At 40.6% G+C, this 22,077-nt stretch overlaps 1 protein-coding gene across 1 annotated transcript in view; it reads left to right on the forward strand.

The window, feature by feature from the left end:
* The window catches only part of mvb12bb (multivesicular body subunit 12Bb), a gene marked incomplete at both ends in the record, with an annotated part of 29,767 nt that extends 9,761 nt beyond the window's left edge, over positions 1-20,006 (forward strand). Inside the window, 4 exons of the mRNA XM_079223029.1 lie at positions 4,798-4,859; positions 15,707-15,762; positions 16,256-16,315; positions 19,965-20,006. Of these exons, the coding sequence (XP_079079155.1) occupies positions 4,798-4,859; positions 15,707-15,762; positions 16,256-16,315; positions 19,965-20,006 (220 nt within the window). The remainder of the gene's footprint in view (positions 1-4,797; positions 4,860-15,706; positions 15,763-16,255; positions 16,316-19,964) is intronic.
* Positions 20,007-22,077: the final 2,071 nt, after the last annotated feature.

Below are 22,077 nucleotides of genomic sequence, written 5' to 3' on the forward strand. Positions count from 1 at the left end.
AGACAACCATACTTACAGCTATAAATATTTCTGCAAGTCACAGATTAGATAGTTTGACACAGTGATTTACAAACGGCTCTTCAATCCTTACTGATAGCTTAAGTAAGTACAGTGCTACAGTGCAACTGTCTGTGTAGTATCACCCCACTATACTTTATTCATATTCAGTAAGAGAAAATTCTCTCTTCCATGCCTCCTTCAGGCTATCTATAACAACTTTATGGCCTTTGGAGAATAGCACCTCTTAAATTTAAGTGCTCTTTACAGTCAGTGGAAAGATGTTTTTAAATACAGTCAATAATGTGTAAATTTTTAATGACCCTTATAATTTTGAAAGCTGCAGTGATCCCTCTCAAATGTTAAGTTGCCTCAGGCAGCGGGAGCTTGTTAGAATTGTGTACAATCGTACACTGCAAATCAGGGTCTTTTTTTCAGCAGTGCAGAACTGCAGTACACAGTCACTGCAGGGTGTTGCATCATTATGGGATGCACGGAGTGATTGCATCAAGGGTAAGGTGTTGTATTTTAATTGTTTTTGTATCTTTTTGTTCGCTGAAAACAGGGTATCTGCAGCTCTTTGTTGTTGAATGTGTTCCCTAGAAAAGGCCTTTTAAAAGAGAATCTAAGAATGAATTTACAAAAGTTTGAAATATTTTTCTCTTTCTGTATCTGGGCTTTTGGGAGACATTGTTCACCTATAAACTAAAATTGGGATTGCTGCAACAGTAAATAGTTACTGTCACTATTGCTAGCTACAGTACCACTGAAGCTCATTGTCTCATGATGGGGAAATGTTGATTTTATTAAAAAACTCAAATTAACTTGAAATAATTATGGCTGCAACTCATAATTATTTTTTGGTCAATTATTCAAGTAATGTAATAAATGGTAAAAAAAAATAGTGAAACTCGCCCATGATAACTTCCCATGGTTACATCATCAACTTGTTTTGTCCGTTCAACAGTGCAAAACTCACAATATATTTAATTTACAATCATATATGATAAATAAAGGTAGAGGATCTTTCCAGATTTGAGAAGCTACAACCAGATTTTTTGGGGGGCATATTTGCTTGAAAAATACTTTATTTTCTTTCAATCGACTAATTGATTAGCAGCTCTAAAAATTGTTTGGAATTGGCTAATCCATTGTTTGCAGCTTGATTGGGTCACATTAATTGAATTAGTTCTATCATGAATACATTATTGTCATAAACTCCTGGGAAGTACTGGAAATAAATATGATGAAATAATAATGAATTCGAGGTAGTACCATCCCAACTGGTTTTTCCATCATACTATAATGCTTTGGCCAGTATTATTGTGAAAAAGATATTAAACTGAATTATATGTGGTATGAAAAAAAGTCAGGACGTCTTTAACTTGGTGGATCCTTCAGAAACCCTATGGGAGGAAGTCTCAGGAGTTAATAAAGGAATGATTATTTCCACAGTTTAAGGATGTCTTATCGGTTCAAGGATAAACACTTAACCTGCAATACTTATGTGTTATTGGCTCAGGCTGTGGCACCATATTGAGCCACTAAAGCTGCTGGGGTAAAGGCCCATGAAGCAGTCTGCCATTGCAAATGCATTTGAACCTTAAGTGTTTAACGTCTCTTTATCAAGTTTGTCTAAAGCGCCTCAACCAGCGGCCGTGTTCTGTTGTGATTCATAGCTGCTGCTCGATGTCAACCGCTTTGGCTTGTTCTCTGTCAAGACCGACCGTATCAGCCGCTTCCTGACTTTATAATGTGGAAAACCTGAGCCATCCGGTCAGCCTTTTAATGTGTCCAGTAAAGTATCCCCCTCCTTCATTCTCCTGGCCAACGCTGCCATTTGTTCTCCTGATAAAACTGTCATTGCTGAGGCTGATATCTGACCTCTACAGTGACTGCTAGCATAAATTAGCCTTGTCCTAATATTGCAATTTCTTTCACTTCACTCAGAATCAAGGTTTTTGACATTTCTCTTAGAATAGTGGGCTATTGTACACACAGACACTTTTTAAATCAAACTGTACTGCGATAAAAATGTCAAGGCCGGGCATCTATTTTCCCTCTTTCATTGCATACTGTAGTTGCTATTTTCTTGAACACGTGAAGTAGAGAGTCATCAGTGTCAGAATTGGCATGCACATCAATATGTTTTGGATAGCACTGTCTTCTACCTGTGACACACCACACATTTCTGCAGCTCTGCAGGAGTATTGTATCAGCTTTCATTGCTCGCTGGTTAACCAAGACGTCCCACTGCACACGACTCTTGAGGAGAAAGACACACCGTGACTGTCAGTGTGTCGCCTGACAGATCTCCCATCTGAAGTGTTGAAGAACAATCATTCCCGGCTCGATCTTACTCATTACTTTCTTGTTTTCAGAAAAAGTTGCACAAGATAGCGGAGATCAAGCACAGGGACGCAGAGTGGTGTCAGGAATGATCGAATGATCAGCTGAGATCTGAATGATTTCAGACTGTTCAGTGATTTGCCACCAAATTCAGAGAGATCCTCTTTTCAACACCTGACACCGAGCTTAAAGGAGGATAATGATGGGTGAGAAAGCGGCTCCCACAAAGCAGCACTGTCGGCGCATAGAGGAAGGTGTGGAGATGTTGTCACGGGGAAGGCTGGATGTGTGTCAAAACAAGAGCTTCCAGCTCTCTGTATCGCAGCTCTGGCTCTTCAGCGATATTACTCTCATCCTCATCTTACCTCTCCACTGACTACAATGTGTCGGTCCCCACTGTCTCTCCCACTTCCTCTTCGTCTTCTCCTTTTTTAACACAGACAACGCTTTTCCTTATTCCATGTGGAACAACTTAAAGTACACCATACAAAACAATCTGTTGAACTGTAATTCAGTTGTTGTCAAGTAATCCTTAGTGTCGTGGTTTGCTTTGCCGCACTAATGTGATTTTAACTCCGGCAGATTTCATGGGAACACAAGACTCTTGATCTGCGTTTAATTGCGGAAATCTTTCAGGCCGTGTTCCCAGTTTTACTATAATTTGATGAGGAACTACACTATAATTGAATATTCAAATTAGGAATATGTGTCAATATGGCTCTCCTTGCCTGAAATGAGGATTAATTGTTGTCAAAACTCCAGTGGCCGACATAATACGAGCCCCAACACTGCTGTTGATTAACAAACGCATTTGCCATGTTTTTGTTTTAAGAATTAGTTGTCTAATTGATTTGCCATATGTTACCCTCTCCAATGCAACTAAAATTGTATTTAGAAATCACCAATTTGGATTGAGACAGTTTTGTGTTTCAAACAGATGGGAAAAGCAACCCTGGAGGTTGCCTGTAGAAAAGCTTTTCATGAGCAGCACATTTCCCTGGTTTCACGACGAGTCTTCGGGGGTTTAAGTACCACTTACTTTTTCAGATACACAGATAAATACCCAGACTTCACACTTTCTCCGTTCTTTGTTTATTCTGAGTACTAATTCAACAACACAAACACAGACGGCCTAAAAGGACGTTTAAACCCCCACCCAACCTCCCACACCGACCTACGTCCATGGGATGTCTCTGTGCTTTGAAAGATGTGTACCTTTCTTCCTCGGCAGTGGAATCAACCTTTTGAAAGGTAAAAGAAGTCTGCATTGAATATGGCAATCGTTCCCACAAGATTGATGCCAACCTTTTAAAAATTCACCATTGGCCTGGATTTAACATGACCAAATGCTGATGTAAATGAGGAGGAGAAAAGTCGACCCTTTCATTGCAAATAAATCTGAGTTGCAGCCTTCAGCTCATAAATACCACAGCCTGTCAGAAGTCTTGTTTTATTGCTCTTGATGGAAATTATTGCATTTATTTATCTCATTCGGAGAGATAAGGCTTTGAAAGCCACAACTCATGCGCAGCTCTCACGTAATATGCAGATCTGCCTTTAGTCTTAAATTTCAAGGTTTTTGATTTTACACCCCCACATAAGAATGATTATGTTTTCCATAAACAGGCCAAATACAGAACATAATACAAAGAACACACTTCATTATTTGCAACTTCACACCTGCTCGCTTCCAAAATCTGTTGTCTTTTCATAAATTATCACTCTTATTCTTGGGATCTACCTTGTTCTTTGTCTTTAATAACAAACTCTCATGCCGGCATGTCCTCCAAACAAACCGATTCCCTTTTTAATGATATCGCCAACTGCTCTGCATTATCATTATAAGATCATTTGTTTTATAATGCAATCCCGCAGCTCATTTTACCTTCAGAGCATGTCATGTTATGCAGCTCTCTTGAAGCTGTGAATTATTTTTTTCCCCCCTGCTTGCTGTGGATTTATCGATCCGTAGGGGTGAGTCACAGGGTGTAATTCATGATAGCTTGATTGATGAGGATTTCAATCTTATATGGTTTGTTAACTTCAACTGCCCACAAAGTGCATTCTGTGCTGTTTTCTGTAATACAAGGCCATGAAACGGTAAAAAAAACAAGACTTCCCTTGAATAATGGAATCTTTCAGTTTCTCCAGAATTTACAAGACCCTGCACCAATCCCCAGTAAAGGTCTGTTCAAGCCCCTGGGCAGCTGAGGCACGGTTTAACTTTTACCATATTTCACCACTTAGATCCATCCTGGTATTTCAGTGCTCGGTTATGTTTTTAAATAAAAATGCCTTTGTGCAAGGAGGGAGTTTCCATGCCTCCACGCTAAATAAATTATCTAATGTGTCTTTGAACATAATTATCCCCATCAAATACAAAGTGTACATGCATGTTGTATGTTTTTACCATGGTGATCAATAATAGTGTTGATTCTTTATTTCTGCCAGCAGGAGGACCACGAGCAGGCCGGATTATGAGGACCAGAGCAGTGGGAACTACACCATGACAGGTAAATTATCTCACATTTTAAATGTATGCAATTCAGTATCGTTTATGACTTCACTTTAGACAATTAAAGGAATTTAATAGTTTGCCCAAGATGCATTAGGTTGTAAAACTGGTTTATTTTGTCATCTCACTGGGAGGAAAAGCTCCAAGTATTTGGAGAAGAGGTTCAATACTTGTACTTGTGCTCTCTATGTACACTGAAAGTCGTCTCCACGTGTACATAAAGGCATCACCTCTGCTACTTGATCTACAAACGCTCTATGTCTAGACTTCCCCTTCAGTGATGAATACTGTACAGAGCTTTGCTTATCTGAGCAAACGTGACTTCCCAGAGGAGCTCGGCATTACACTCAAGAGAACATTTAACAGCTGTCAAAAATGATCCGTCACATGCCATACTTACATATGTGTATCGTGCATTGCACTGGACGGATTCCCTTCTCTTTGTCAAGGAGAGAAACTCAGCAACAGTACAATGCTCCAGGACTAAAACAGAAGAGAGGCTAATTTGTTAGGAAGCAGAGCTTAGCTATGACAGCCTCAGAGCCATGGAGTCAGAGTCGGCTGAGGCGCTCTCGCCTTAAAGAGCGTGTGATCCACACGAGGTGAACGAGGCAGGCAGCTTTTTATCCAGCTGGAGAGAGACACCATGTGGTGAGGACTCCTCCTGCTGCTCATGCAGAGGCACACCCAGTCTCTGGCCATGGTACGCCCGGCCGTTTTTATACAAATCTAGGTATTAAACAATTGCTGAAGTGCACATGCATAGGTTTAAATATAAAAACTATTTAAAATTTAAAAGTGTCTAAATTATCAGCAGTGTTTTATTTATTTTATGCTGACAGTAAAAAAACATGTAATTGACAATAAATTAATACATCATTTTGTTGCTGTTTATAAGTTAGTCAAGACAAGTGTGGCCCTGAAGGAGCAGACATTAACACACAGCTGAGTGGTTTATGGCGTTGGGTGTGTGATTCCTCCACCGGGACTGGGTTTGAGTGACAGTGAAGAACATGCACATACTGTACAGTACGTTGCCAGCAGTCAGCCTTTATCTCCAGAAAACTGTCTGTGCAGTCTCCCTCTTTCCTCTACCTTCACGTGTCCCTGCATGATTTTAAAGAAGAGAGGATAATGGAGTTAGTCTGAGATGGTTCTTGGCTTTATATCTTGAGACTCGTCAGGCTTTACAGCATCACACTGTGAATGTGAGAGAAGGCAACTCGCCTTCATTAACAATGTGATAGCCTGCGGACCAAGTGTGAGGTCGTAGCCGACAGCCTATTTGTGTTAATTGTTAGCGGCGGTAGCTCTGTGTGTGTGTGTGTGTGTGTGTGTGTGTGTGTGTGTGTGTGTGTGTGTGTGTGTGTGTGGCAGGCCGCGTGGGTGTCTGCGTGTGCACGCGTTGTGTGGGCTGACAGCTGGCCAGGTTCGAGTTGGTCTAAAACCATGTGCGCTCTGTCAGGGTTGTACAGGCGCCTTCTTTAGGATTGATGAATTGCCTGCTTTCTTGATTAAACCCTCCGTCACTTCCCAACAAAACAAAAACCCGAGCAGAAAAAAAGAGTGAGTTGAGGGGAGGATAGGTAACATGTCTGGGAAATCTGTCATTTGCAGTCACATCATGTACATATTTGATGTGCAGGAGCTTTGACATTTATTACCAGAATATTAAAAACTAATTCACATTTATTTTGCAGCCCTTTTTTTTCACTTGACAGTTCAAGCTCATTTGAAAAGTTATCAAGTTTTCATAGCAGCTCCAACCTTTTGCTTTTCCTCACCACGTTGCTTTGATCCACGCCAAGTCCCTTTGCCAATTAGGTCTGTTATTCATACATTGACAGAAAAGCAGGATAGTTTAAAGGTAATTAAATGTACATTCATGAAATGTGTCTAAAAAGCATATGTTTGATAAAAAATAAATGTCACAGCGTTGAAGAAAGTCTGAAGCCCTAAAATAAACCTATATGATGTGTTGAATTGCAGTCTCTCTCCATTACTATACAGAACAACATATAGTATTCAGCAGACATCCACCTGATCAGAAGGTAAACGTAATAAAAAGTAATACATTTACATATCTGGTGCATTAATCAAAAATAAATCCTGACATTGGCCCTGATCTAACGTAATATGGAGAGCAATTATTTCCCTATCCATTAGAGGAACTTCAATTAACAGACACGAGACAGTTCATCCTTCAGAGGAGGAGGAGGAGGAGGAGGAGGAGGAGGAAAAAATAGGAGGCTCAAAATTAACTTGGGTTTGCAAAATATCTTGGCAGAATGACAGTGATTTTTGATTTTCAGGAAACAATATTGGAATTCTTATTAAACTATGTGCATCTGCTTTTAATTTGCTGCAAATAATTGGAAAATGCAATGGAGCTTTCCAATTAAAGCTCCACTTTATGCTGTTTAATAATACCCTCATAATATTATAGCTTATGAAATGACAGGTGAGTTGGTGTATGAATAAAACATAAAGCGCTGTAATAAGAGACAGAAAAAAAACGGGACAGTTGTTGGGGGGCTTTTAAATGCTCGACATAATTTGCATATATTAATCTCCTCTTTTCAGCCTTATCAAGTATTCCACTGTATTTGAAGTTAAAATAGTCGTGACAGGCAGGGGTACGCTTCGTTTTTCCAAGGATTTATTACTTGTATAATTCTGGATCTTTAATAAGCCAATATGACTGATCCTCTGAGTTCTGTGGAATTTGGTTAATTGTTCCAGATGGTGCTCACTGATTATGCAAAATTACTTTATTTCTCCTCTTTTTCCCCCAGCTACACCATTTCTTGATTGACTAACATGGAAAAAAAAGATTATTTTTGGTGCCGCACTTTCATTAAGAGGGTTCTCATCAGGTTTCAAACAAAAGTTCCATCTTATCTCCGTGTGTAGTTCTAGGCGAGGCTGTGCAGAGGGAGGCGATCAGCCGACTCTTATCTCAAAATGTGATAGATCTCAACTGCTTTTGCACCGCTGGGGTTATATTTTAGAATAACACAATTCTTTAGGCTGAGGGATTAAAAAACACGACCTCTGGATACTGACACAAAAGTTATTATAGTGTACGTCGTTCTCTTCTTTCTCTTTTCTCCTCTCTTTCTCTCCCACAGATTGATGAAATTACTAAGCAGCGAGGTTGGTCCTCCACTTGCAGCTCAGGCTCCATCCACAACTCACTAACATTCTGTTTTGCATCAGCTAAACCGAGCTGAATGAATCATTTATGGAAGTGTTATGGGGGAGTATCGGCAGATTTACTGCCGAGCTTTTACTTTAGATGGAATGGGATTTCTATGAAACCGATCTTGATGTCTGAAGTAATGCCAAAGCTTACATCAAGACATGAAAGGAACGCTCTTAAAACCCTCGTTTTGCTTCTTAATTCCCCTGGTCAGCAAAAGGCGAAACGAAGAGGGAGGGAGGGGGGTTGTTTCAGCAGGAGAATAGTATTTACACCTCATGTAGACTCACGCACACGTCCTCAAACTGTTTACGCCTCTCAGCAACTAATGCTATGAAGGACTGCTACATTTCTTCTTAATATTTGATGGCTTGTAAATTACATGGTTTAAAATTAAGATTTAATTCTTTAATTTAGTTTGAGCTGTTCATGCATTTTCCTTATTCAAATAGGAGCATAGATTCAACAATTGGACAGAAATCCCATAAAAAAAATGAATGCTAAAAATATTTTTTTTTAAAGAAGGGAAGAGGTTTTATGAGTTATTGTTGGTGTCATTGAGTGCAAGTCAGTCAGAACTAAAAAAGAACTAAAAACTAAACAAATAAAGCTCATCATTGTTTTCTGATCTTATCAAAAGCTTTGTTTCCTTGCGAAGAAAATCTTTAATCATGAAATAAATTGGACACATGTTCAGACAAACAGTTTTTTGTGATTCTGGATTATTATTATGTATTTTTAAGAATACGAAAACAAATTAAAAGTTGTCTAAATTCAAGTAGTCTGTGGTCTTCTAGATTTGAAAAGGTTTAAAAAAACACAAAAGTCTAATTTGTGAGGAAATTACATTCAAACTGCGACCACAGCCAAACACAATATATATATATATATATATATATATATATATATATATATATATATATATATATATATATATATATATATATATATTATTATTTTTTTTTTTTTTTTTTAATGTGGATTCTGTTTGTCTCCTCGGTCAAAAAGCAGTTGGGGATTTTAACAGGTTAAACACTCTTTAAAGAAAATCCTGTTGGCTTTCATCATACTGAATAAAAAATCCGATTGGACAATCCAGGTTATTTTGGAAACATGATCGATCTCAGTGTGATGGTCCCATTATGTATTTGGGGATCAATCCTGAAGGAATCGTAATGGAATGTTTGACTAGATCCTCGAAGCCCTCAGGATTTCTGGACCTTTATTGCAGTCAAATAAGAGACTTTAAATGGCCATTGCATTTGAAGGCCAGACTGGACTCTGGAGTCTCATCCCTCATTGCTTTCTATCCATCCCTGAGATAGTAGCAGTGCTCCATTAGTTTCAGTGTCCAGACGTGGACAGCCTCAATGGATGGGCCTGTCACGGCTTCCTCCTTTGCCCCATGTACAGCAGGGTTTGTTATCACACATCTAATTAGAACTTGATAAAAAATATTTCACAAAAATCCAGTCATTAAATATAGTTTAAGGAGATTTATGGTCAAATATGCCTTAAAGATCTTTTAATGGCTCTGCTGACTTGTTAAGTTTGTAATTAATGATCTTCTAATACATACTGTGGTGTGATTTAGAAAGCACAATGAGATTCTGGGAATGAAGTCGTTTTGGAAAAGGGCATCTGGGGCTCCCAGAAGCTCTATTAAATAGTTCTGCTCAGACTGGTTTGCTTAAAGCCATGAAGTCTGCTGTGAAAAGGTTCACACACATCAGCATCTTCTCATATAGATGGAGCCATTTTTATGTTATGGTGCGAGGAATAGTGCATGATTATGAAACTGTTCTTTTGTCATTTCATCTAAGTCAATTAGTGTGTACAGAACATTCTTGGGCTCCTCTGTAGTGGTACTTTTTGTTAAGTGCACAGTTTTATTTAAGTGTTGGAATATGTCTTTGATCAGATTCCCCTAATCTACACACAGTAAAACTAATAAGCAAATGCATATGTATCAAACTGTAAATGCATTATACTAATAACAGTTGCCTGTTTTGTCTGGAGAGTAATGGTGTCCTTATTAGCATAATTAATGACAAATGGCAGCGCAGCATTGGTGGATTGGTTGTAGGGGATGATAAATTGGTGGATGCCCAGGTTAGTGGCTGCCAAGGAGGCCTCTTTGGCTGTCATCCCTCCTGCTTCCACTCTGGCACAGTTCATTACTCACCGTGTGAGATGCCACTTTACATTGCCTGGTACTGTGAGCATGGAGAACTTAATAATGCCACCACAACCACACAGGGCCTGCTGCTTTACCCACAGTCCAGAGGGCAAGTAGCTCAGCGAGGGCGAGGGGTTGTGGGGAGCAGGGCGACGCGGGAATCGTCTCCTGCAGCTGCACTGATCAAAACAGATCACAAGTCAGTCGCTACTTGAGGGGAACCGAGGCCATATGACCCAGTCTCCTGTGCTGGTGAGTGTTTCTTGTTAGGATTTCTGGGGCTCGCCACATCCCTCGCATCATTACGGGTTAGTTTGCCCACAGAACCGCTAATTAAGAGGGGATTTGTGTAATTGTGCCTTCTGCTGTGTCCCATCCGGCACTTGCAATTTACTGTCAGCCCTCTGCCAGCTTTTACACTTGTCCAGAGAGGCGTACCCCATTTATACACACATTCTGCTGCACATTTACCAGCAGCCACAGCTGGGGATCAATGCCAGTGCCATGGCAATGTCTTAAAAGACACTGTGCTGCTGATTAAAGTCTGATTGTCCATTTAATTTCATGAGAGCTTTCAATACCTAGCCAGCGAGAAGGGCTCTCCTCATGCTTCTCCAGCACGGACTGCTTTTAGAAACTGTTAATACAGGTTTTGTAATTATACCAGAACACTGAAGACTTGTTGTACTTTAATTAGCTCTTACATATATATTTGCAAGACATATACGCTGCCCATATTGGAGTTATCACAAATGCACACACCTCCTTATAGCGTTCTGTGTTATGCAGCGGTGTTTGTGGCCAACTCACCATAGGTGTTGCTGGCTCTGCCCACTTTCTGGAAGACTGATGGACCAGCGCCCGACTGGGGCTGCCTCCTGGCTCCCTACCCACAACCAGATTTCAAGGACTGCTTGTCACAGATGGAAAAGTAAGTGGGTCATTCTACATAAGCTTGCTATTTTGCATCCCTCTGGTAATAAAAAAAGCAGAATTTTAATATTGGAAAACTTTTACTGTAGATGGCATTTGAGTCTACTGTTTATTTTAATTTTTTTTTAGAGTATTTTTATTTTGGTATTTGTCAAGTAAATTAAACTGTTCAACGCGACTTAAAACAGGCCATTTTCTACAGTTATTGTTTTTAAGTATATGTTTACGACATTTTCATGAACTTTACATTCATATTTTGCATTGTTTCTTTTTAAAAAAAATATTCATAAAAGAGGATAAACCGAAAGCTTGTGTAAAATGATCCAACTTCTTTCCACTCCCTTGGTGCTGCTGTTTTCTCTCCACAGTTGTTCGTGTGTAGCAGCCCCAACCACATTCATCCACTGGATGTCTTGCATACCACTCTTAGCATTAGAAACATTTAGATTGTTTTACATTTGGATGAGATTAAATTAATATTTGAGTATAAACTAACTGACTTGGTGCCAGGAGAATAGCAACAGCAGTGTGCATACAGCACAGAGTGGGAAAACAAGCTGCACACAGCTGGCAAAAACAAATAAAAACAGATAATCAAAAACCCTCAACATCATTTCAGTACGTGATCTTTTTTAGTATCAATGTTGTACACGTTTTGGAATGTTAATTAACTCCTCAGTAAACATTGAAATAATTTAAAAGTTACGCTTCCACTTTTGCAAGTGACATTTTTAATACATTGAAATTTGGTTTCACTCGTCTGACTAGAGGGCTTGAAAAAGATAAAAGAAAAAGAATGGGTTTCATAGAGCCGTAGTCATTAAAAGAATCTGAAAATAGCAACTCGCTATCATCTGTTCTCATAGCACGGGTCAGGAGCTCTGACACCTCCAAAATTCCTCCTGTCAGGGTAGGGGGCCATTTGTATTCTCTCTCATTAGGCAATTTGACTAATGACCTGCCGTGGCTGCAGAGCTACTGAGGGACCGGAGCCTCGCGCCCTCTCTCTTGCAGCAGCCTGAACACACACCCTCTATTGGAATGGCACAGATGGCATGCCCGGGCGACAAAATAAACTACAATATGTCTCCGAGATGCTGTCAGGCCTGGGCACTATTTCTCATGTCAGAGAGGGGCTAAGGGCTGTGAGTGGGCAGAGGGGGTCCTCCTCCAGCTCTCTGTTCATCTACTCACCATTATCTGCAGAGGTGACAGAGAGCGGGTCTGCAACTAGAATAGCATTTCCATGGTCTGCATAAAGAATCCGCCTCAAATTGAGAGTCACACCGACAGGAAAGGTATTGCAATGTCTAGCCTGGCTACACAAGGAGAAAAGGCAACATCCAATTGTTTGGAATATGAAATATAGCAGGATTCAGATAAAGCTCTAACTTGTATTTGAGCGGCTTTTCTTATTATGTCTTATCATTTAAAATAGAAATCAGCTCAACCATGAGTAAAAAGTTGTAGTAGATTCTCATTTGCACTTGCAGATTATTGCCCTGACTGTGACTTTCTCACTTAATTCAGGTGTGAGACAGATTCAACCCAAGTAATTGTACTAGACAGAGATCAATGCAATTCTGCTGAATTAGTGAAGTGTAAAATAAAAGTTCATCAACATTCCTAAAGTGTTACTCTTGAGTTGTGGTTCAGGTAATATGGGGTATGCTCGATCACCCACGCATATTTTTCCATCAGTCAGTGTCGGAGCGCAACTCGGTGTGGTTTATGTGTGTGTATGTACGCCTGTGTGCACGGCCATGTCTGTTAGAACCCTGGAAATGCAATGTATGGCGCTGCTGAAGTCCTGGGTGACAGTGCATCCAACAATGGAAGAGTGAGGGATTAGTGCTCAGCCCAGCATACGAGGGAGCCCTTCCCGCCCTGAAACAGCCATTCATCTGTGCCCAGGGGCTGCAGATGACAATGCAGCCATTGCTCATCGCACCTGACGGAGTCATTAATAAGGCAATGATCCACACGGGGCCTGTGCTGACTCCGTTCTTTACACTACAATCACTCAAGCCACAGGGTCCTCCTTACTTAACGCCACCTCTGCGCTCACCGCCACCACCACCATCATCATCATCATGATAGTCATTGTACCAAAATTCTTGCCAGATGTTTTCATATTGACTGCACTCACATACTCCAAAAGCCAAATAACTACCCAATTCCCCACACTGCAATGCAATCATGAGTTAATGGACTGTAGCCTGGCCATTTGAGCAGCTAGAACATGCTTCATACTGGGATTCCTGGTCAGAAGATTGGATTTACATTATTTTTGCCCTTTGCACCTTCGGGTTTCTCCATGGTATCCATTTCTTACCACCAAGTCATCTCCCACGCGTCTCCATTTATCTGGATGTAAGATAGCCTCTCTAGTATAGATGGTGGTGGAATACAAAGTGAGATCTGGTTTTAAATGTAATCCTTGAGCAATAAAGAAACTCTGTGGCCTTCAGCTCTGCATTCATCTGTCCACGCCACGCAGATCCATCAGCAGCTACAATCTCGGCTTCCCATTGCTGACTATTGATTCAAATGTTTTCTTCCTGCCTGCCTGCCTCTGCCTGGCGATGGTGCTCCCAGCGACGCAGTAGTGCATGTTTGTTCACTTGTATTTATGAGCTAAAACAAGTCATTGGACCTAGCCAGTCCCATTGGTTTGTTTGCTGCTTCAGCCACTACCCAGAGGCTCTAGGGAGGTGGGTGTTGAGGCTGGGCTTTGAATAGCTCTTGGGGGAGTGGAAAAGAAGGATCCTTGCACTTTCTGAGCCATGCAAGTGGCAAAGCTATGGGGATGGTCAGTTGGCCCACCACTTTGACCCAGACTTAAATACCTCAACAGCAGTTGGATTATCATATCATTTTGTACAGACATCAATGGTTCCCAGACACAATCCTAATGACTTTGGTGACGCCATGAGGTTGATATGTGTAGTTTTGAGTTAAATATTTCAGCAACTAATGGATTCTAATTGCATGTGCTTCTGACATTAATGTCCCTTTCCGGAGGAATGGTAATAACTTTAGGGGTCCCTTAAATGTTCATCTAGGTCTTCATCATCAGGTCAACATTTACATTATTTCTATACTTTGGTTCATGACTAAATATGGACAAAATTGGTATTAGTAATTTGTGGTGCTAGTTATTTAACGAGGACATGTCAAGGTAACATGGTGCACATTTATTCTGCTTATCATTAGCCTGTTAGCATTGCTATTGTTGTTATTGTCGGTATCCTTTAGCTTAAAGAAAGCACTGCTGTGCCCAAGTACAGCCTCACGGAGCGGCTAGCGCGGCTGTAGACTCTTGTTATGACTAACGCTACATTTTTACTGAGGGATGTGATTGGAAGCCAAGAAACGAAATAAGCTCCCCTGTGGTCATGAGTGTGAAGGTCATGCTTTGATTACAAAGATCACATTCTACTTCACTTGTGTGGAAAGTGCCAAACCGTGGATCGGTGTAATAACCAAGAAAGGAAAGCAAGTCACACAAGTGTCAAAGTGAGGTATATTTTAGAATGTCATACTTGTCATACATATTGCTGTGAACAGGAAAGGCCGAAAGGAGTGTCCGCTCTAAAACGATGACTCATGAACAGCTCCGGCTCACATTTATGAGTTCCTTTTCCTCTGCCAGAGGCCTGATGGACTGTGGGTAAAAGGACACCAGTTGGAAGCTTGGCCTCTTGATATTTGGGGACTCCTGTCGAAGCCAACGGCAGCAAGTTTTGCGTCTCCAGATTTGGGAGTTTTATAATGAAGCCGAGCAGCTGCAGTTTTCCCTTCAGTCTGAAAACGAGAGGCTTTGTGTCCCTTGTCACCCTGTGTTAATTTGGGCCCTAATGTATTTTATAAACAAAGAGCTGCTCTCTAGCCTGACAGTCGTGACACCTTGATTCCAGTGCAGGGTGCATGCAGTACGGGGTTACACCATTAATAATCAACTGGCAGCCATCACACCATTTTAACCACGATCATTATGATAAAGGGCATACACTTAATTACAGGCCTGCTTAATTATAGCTCTGTTGAAGCTCGTTTGTTTGGTCAAATGCTAATTATACCACCACGCTCTTGGCAAGTCCTCATTTCAATCCACTTTTTGCAGGCTGAACAGTGTGGCTTATTTTCATGCAAATCTGATATCTGGTGAATGTTTTGTTTCTCTTCTTTCCGCTTGTCTGTGCCTTGTGTGAGCGTGTCTTTGTTTCCGAGGTGAACATCTCTCAGACAAGACAGAATCGGGAATAATCAAGAGTAATTAAACTGGAAGAGGGTTGAGAAATTGCTGGGCTGGAGGAGAGAGTGGAGGTGCTCAAATACAGCGCAGAATAAAAAAGCCTTTCATCTTCTCTCCATAGACGGAAGGAGGGGAGGTGTCGGGGTGGCTGGGGATGTTGATAGCTTTGCCGTTTTATAAACCCACGCTTAGTCTTGTGAAATGCTCGGGATCGGGGATAGGAGTAATATTTATTTGTCAACCTTAAACTTTGTTTTTCTTACTTTTTTGCAGCTCTAGACGATGTGCCCTTTGTGATCCCTGAGAAGTTTTATGAAAACCACAAAGAGGTAAAACGTCTTTGAGAAACTTGTGACCAAATGCAAAATGATTGCTTGATTACAAATAATGTGAGAGTGGTCATGAAAGTTACTGTGCAGCTACTTGTCCTGCAACTTGTGTAGAATGGGTCACATTATTGTCAAGATATTTAGTCCCTTTACACAGTATGCAGCCATTCGTTCTTCCTCCTCTCCTTTCCTTTCTTCTTCTTTCCTTTCCTTTGCTCTCCTTTTCATTCCTTTCCTTTCTTCCAGACTGAGTGATGAATGCGTGCAGTCAGGCAAAGCTGGCTCAATGCAGTCCATTTGGCGGGCTGGCAGCGGTTGTCACTATAGCCCCGTTTGTATTGACACTGAGAGGGAGAGGATTAAAGATTTTAAGCATGCTTACTTAGCCATGAGCCTAACCGCCATGTTTCTTGTGTGCTTTTTGTTCTTCTTCTTCTTCTTCTTCTTCTTCTTCTTCTTCCTCTCCCTTCTCCTCTCCTGCTTTTGATTTCAGATGCAGCAAGTCAATTTAATGGGCATTACGATCAAATCCCTGGCAGAGATCGAGGAGGAAGTGAGTAGAGGCTGCAACGCTCGGCTGCCACTGACGCCGCTGGCCCAGAATGCAAAGCAAACGGTCTTGGGGTTGTAATTAAGTGTCTGAGACAGCGAGGCCCTGTTGGCTCCACTAAGCCCCAATTGAATAAAAGCATGGCCACGCTAGGCAGCCATTCCCTCTTGAAAGCTGCTCCAAAACACTTGACTTTTATTCCCCAATTCTTCTCTCAAACAGCTCAATCTAGCACCTTACACAGTGCTGTAGATCTCCTGGAGCCTTTTCTGGTCAGATTCTGCACGTTTAACTTTTTCAATCAACTTCATCTTCAGTAGCCAAAAAAAGTTAGAGCTCATGCAGAGCAAATAAAAGCGCGACAAAGTCCTCTTCATTTCTGATGAAACACTGCATACTGCAGGCATTCGTAGGAGGAAAATCATCTGTGTGCAGCCCATGTGTTTGTGTGAGCGAGAGAAAGAAAGAGTTGGTTCGTGTGTGTGCGCTTTAAAGAGAGTGACAACCCCCCTTCTCTCTCATTAGCACGGTATCTTGGTATCAGAACTGCCAGGAAGTGACAGACCACTGTAAAAGAACAGGTGCTGTTGGGTTTGAGATGTGTTACAGAGCAAACACTCCCTCATCAAACCGGGTGTCTGTTCTGCACTCTGCCTCTGTCTTCTGTCACATACTATCCAAATCACACAGAGTCGCCATCTTGTCATATGGTCATCTGAATGAAGCTCATTGTCAGCGAAGGTATTAATGGCGTGCATGTGTATGTGTGTCTTTTCCAGGGTGGAGACAGGCTGGCTGCTCATCCTATATGCTCTTGTCTTTTTTTCCCTTCCTCCTCTCCTCTCCTTCTTAGAGAGTGTGATTAGCAGGAGGACACATGGTGAGCTGAGCTGGGGAAGGGAAGGGAAGGGACATGAGAAATCATTAATTACAGCCGCACTGGAGCTGATGAAGTAAATGTGAGATAGTGTAACACACAGGATTTAGTGAAGTGGACGACAGCACAAGATTAATGGTGGGGCCAGGCTGATGAGGATGAAGTCACAGCTTAGCTTGATAATTAGTTTCCAAGTGGAAACATCCCTCACCATTGTGTTATTTTTACTTCTCTCCTGTTATTATTATCCCACACTGATATCTGCAGAACAAGGAGGGAAATATAGTCAGTGATATTCTCGCAAACATGCTGGACAGCAGAGGTGTTTCTTTAGAAAGTGATGCCTGTCTGAATTATTGTATTTTCTTTCTTTTCTTTGTCTAGTTTTGCTTGTTTTTCTCTATCAATGTTTCACTATAAATCTAATGACCACCATGTTTTCTGTAGTCAAGGCCTCTGCAGAGGTAGCAGCTCATTCTTGGTAATATAAAACTAAAAGAAAATCAATGTAGGATTTCAGAAAAAAAAGCTCTTTTGAGAAAGGGTTTTCTGAATATTGCTGAGCATTTCCTTCTTCTGTTGTCCAGAAGAGGTCACTGTCTGTGCTTAACTGTGGAGCTTTCTTTAAACCCTCTTCAGAAACTGGAGGCGCTTTCAGCACAGAAACCTAATTGCCTCTTTCTAAACCCATTTAAAAAAAATATAGATTCATGAAAGAGATGTAATATCAAGAATTCTACATATGCACATGTAATTGAGGAAAACTGTTGTAATCACAGCCACAGTTGTAGATAAGGCCATTTCCTAACAGGCATCACTTAAGCCATGTCTCGGATGATGTTGGTTCCAGCAATTAGGCATTCTTTTCATTTCCCAAATGACTCACAAAACTTGCGGATATTATAATTGCTTTTAGCCACGCATATCTAATTTGTGTCTTTTTAAGTGTTAATTAGTACGCGATTTAAAGTGACATCTTTATGTAGTTTGCTCTGCTGAAAAATGTTGTTGGCGGCTGGCTAATGATTTTCAGAGGGAGTATGCTAGGCTGGATATGCACACATGACAAGATTTTCATTAGCACCTATGTATGATGGGCTTCCAGTGTTTGTAGGGAGTTATCAGTGTACATGTGTATTTCTGTGCCTGTGTATTGCTTGTGTGTGTTGCCATGTGAATGTATGGAGGGACAGTAGTGTACAGGGGGTATGTGAGAGGTGTGAGAGGGAGAGCTCCAAATAGAGGTGGAATTAATGAAGACAACATGTCACATATTTTTGGCAGTGGAGCAGGGACAGGAAATGAAGCTCTGCTCGTCTGGGTGACTGCCGCCCATGTTCTAGTGTGTCACTGTCCTGTCAGCCTGTGTATAAAACTGGCAGACATTGATACATGCTCTCCCTGATAACACCCCATTCCCCATCCATCATCCACACACACACGTGCACACAGGATTATTTATTTACTGTGCCAGATGTTGAGACTGAATTTTTGTGTGGTGGGGGGCTGAATTTCCTCACAACTAACAGGCTGGTAATATGTGACAGGTTCTGGGTAACTTGTAGTTTCCCCTCAAGTAGATGAGAATCAGGGAAGGTGGTGTTTTGATCGAGAACCCGGTCTGAGCTGCCGTGGCTCCGTGGCTTCTGTTGGAGATTTGGAAACTTATTTCAGTGATCATAGAGCATCACCTAGTGCTGTTCTGCAGTAATACAACTGTCTAACTTGGTGAAGTGAGCACCACATTGTCACAGAACTGCTCCCAACACAAAATCATTGTGTTGTTATTGTGTGACAATTTTGACCATTGTCTAATCAGACATTATGCTTTTTATTATTGTAGATTATTCAATTGCCAGAATATTCAATTGCCATATTTACTTTACTTTATTTTGATCATTTATTAAAGATATGGATTTATGTAATCAATTTGGGAAAATGGATTGTATTAAGTTATATGTCCCAGAAGTATGTTCCAGTGCATCAGCTGATACTCTCTTTTCCATCCTGTTTCACATCTCTATACCTCTTGGAGTGAAACTCAGAAATCATTATGTGAAGTAACTTGAGGCCAGAGTTATCTGTGGACCCAATGTGAATGTAACTGGTAGTAGGAACACTGATTGGTGTAATAACATTAACAAATAAATAGCTATTGATGTGGATGGGTTTCATTATGGCCTGTAGGTCTGCATCAAGGCCAAAAGCAATCTGGCGTTTCCTTTGACCCTAGAATGGTGTGACCTCCATTTTTTATATTTGGGTTTGTGCTTAAATAGGACAAAATACTTCTGACACCAAAATATAAAAGTTCTTCTCAATATGGTACCAAAGTTTTTCCTGTCATTATTTTAATTTTGTATACAATAGAAAGAGTTAACATCATCATGTATATGACGGACACACTTTCCTGCCTTTATGCCAAGAATGGTGTCCATGTGTCATATCCATGCCATGCCAGATGGGGGCAGTGTTCGTTTGTATTTTCTCAATCTTGCTTGTAGGCCTGTAGTTTCAAAGTAGGGGAATAACATTCAATCAATCATGTTTTTATCTATAGTTCAACTTAACATCAGATAGTAACATTCAGAGAGTTGCTTAAATCATTGTGGTGGTTCTCAGTTTCATTTTATAAGCATTTTATCAATGTATTTTGTTAATTTCTTTGGTTAAGATGATACAGGTTAATTATGATTTTGTCCTGCTTTTATGAAAAAAATATGATTTATTAATGTGTACTCCCCCCCCCCCCCCCCCCACTCCCTTCTCCTGCAGTTTTACTACAACTTCACCACAGAGCGAAGCATTGCTGTGTGACTTTCCACCGCGCTCACACCCCGGCAGACAGCCACGTCGACTGAAACACTACAGATGGATTACTTGTGAAATAATAACGTAGTATTGAAATTAAGAAAAAGTTTGGGATGCAATTGTAAATTATGTAATTTAAAACATAAAATGTTTTTTAACGATGATTCAATAGTTGAAGTATGTTTTGATAATGTACAACTATGCACATTAATTTTTAGAAGATTTTCAATTTATTAATCCTGACTTTTCTAAATTTGTGTTCTGTGTTCTCTTACTCAGATAGTATCACAATAAATGTCGTGCCCAAAATAAACCAAGCTAATTAATATCCCAAAACAGATGAATTAATAAAAGCCTGTTTGCTGTGACTCACGTTTTGCTCATCAGAGTTACGGGGCCGTGCTGACAGTGAGTAGCAGTCAGGGAGGACAAAGGGGAGAGAAGCAGCCTCATCACACGCAAACAGGCTCCACTGATGTTCATTTTCCAGCGGAAGCATCTATCCATCACAAAGTTCATCATGAGCAGCGTGCAGCAACAGCGAGCAGAGCTTTGAGACGCAGGAGCCTTTTACCACAGACGCCTACCCACGTCAGCAGTGACTCCTCTCCTGAGTCAGGTCTTTAAGAAGAGGAGAGCACACGTTTCAGCTCTGGGAATATCTTATTATTGTCTATTAAATGTGTTGTTCTGTCTACGGCTGTATGGGGAATGTTTTTGAAAGAAACATTTACTTTGTTGTAGTAATTTATATCCACAAACCTCAATTTTCTAAATTTCCAAAGCACAAGAAAATATTTAATTCTGAAACTGAATATTCTTTTGGTTCAGAAGAAGAATTTACACTTTGATACCAAAACATCACTATCCTCTTACTCTTGCAACTAATTAAGTCGTCAGAAACCATTTGCACATTTTTGCAGGTGTAATTAGTATTATAAACTCATTAATGGAATAATGCCTCTGTCGTTAATTTTACTTTGTGAATTTATTGATTCCGCTAACAATGCAGAAATTGTTTTCCTGGATTTTGGTATTCACAGGTGATTGATGAAGCGTACAGCAGATGACAACAATCCACGACCGTTTGCGTTAACTCCTCTGTTCTGCTGCTGAAATCAGAGCGACGGTCTGAAGAATCCTCTGCAGAGGAAACCGCTTTCACGCTCCTTCATCAAGGTGACACTCATGTCGGTGAAGCCCTAGAGCACAGTGACAGGCTGCGACAGCCCGCCTCCCTGCTGTGCTTAGAATGATGCACATGCACAGTATGCCATATGTATCCAGATTCACACATAGGTTGTACAAGCAAAACTCTCCATTTTCCACGATAACTCTATTGATACACGTGAGGATAACAACTAGTAATGTTACTATTATACCAACAACTAAATCCATTTCATTTTTTTTAGGATTATATTTCATCTCCCAGTGTTTAGACTGGATGTAATCCATAGCAGATTGTGTATAATGCAATGTCAGGTGATGTAGAAAATTAAAAGAGATGCACAGCTGACTCAAAAATAAATGTAATTCATATTTTTTATTTTTCTTATTAAAAAAATCTGTGAAAAGACCAAAACCAACAATGGAGATTCTTACTAACACACATTATCTGCGTAGCCAAAGTCTCCGCACTATAGAGCTCTTGTTGTCCAGAAACTATTCAAATAAATGAGCCGTCCCGTTGCACTGGGTGAAATGTTCAATCTAGCTTGTTTTGAGTCCATTCCACAAACTCCGTTCCGCTCCTGTATATGCACAGTAGCCCACCAAATCTACAGCTAAAAAAATCCCAAAAGATTACTATAATTCCTGTTGAAGTTAAAGTTTCAAGGTGTTGCTGTTATCGGCAAGTAGAGTCTGACGTTAGCTCTGCAGGTCAGATGTGGTTGTTTAGATAGAGCTAACCCCGGGTCTGTGTTCTTGGTATAAGAAGCGGTGAAGCCAAACTCTCCAGATGGGCACAGAGCTTTTAGAACCACAACTCCCTCAGGAGCCCTGCCCAGCATCGCCCATCAAAAAGCTGCCTCACATGGTTTTACTTTTCCTTTCACTTCACTTTATGATATGGAAA

This window comes from Taurulus bubalis, assembly GCF_910589615.1.
Source record: "Taurulus bubalis genome assembly, chromosome: 8".
In the NCBI taxonomy this organism is placed as follows: Eukaryota; Metazoa; Chordata; class Actinopteri; order Perciformes; family Cottidae; genus Taurulus; species Taurulus bubalis.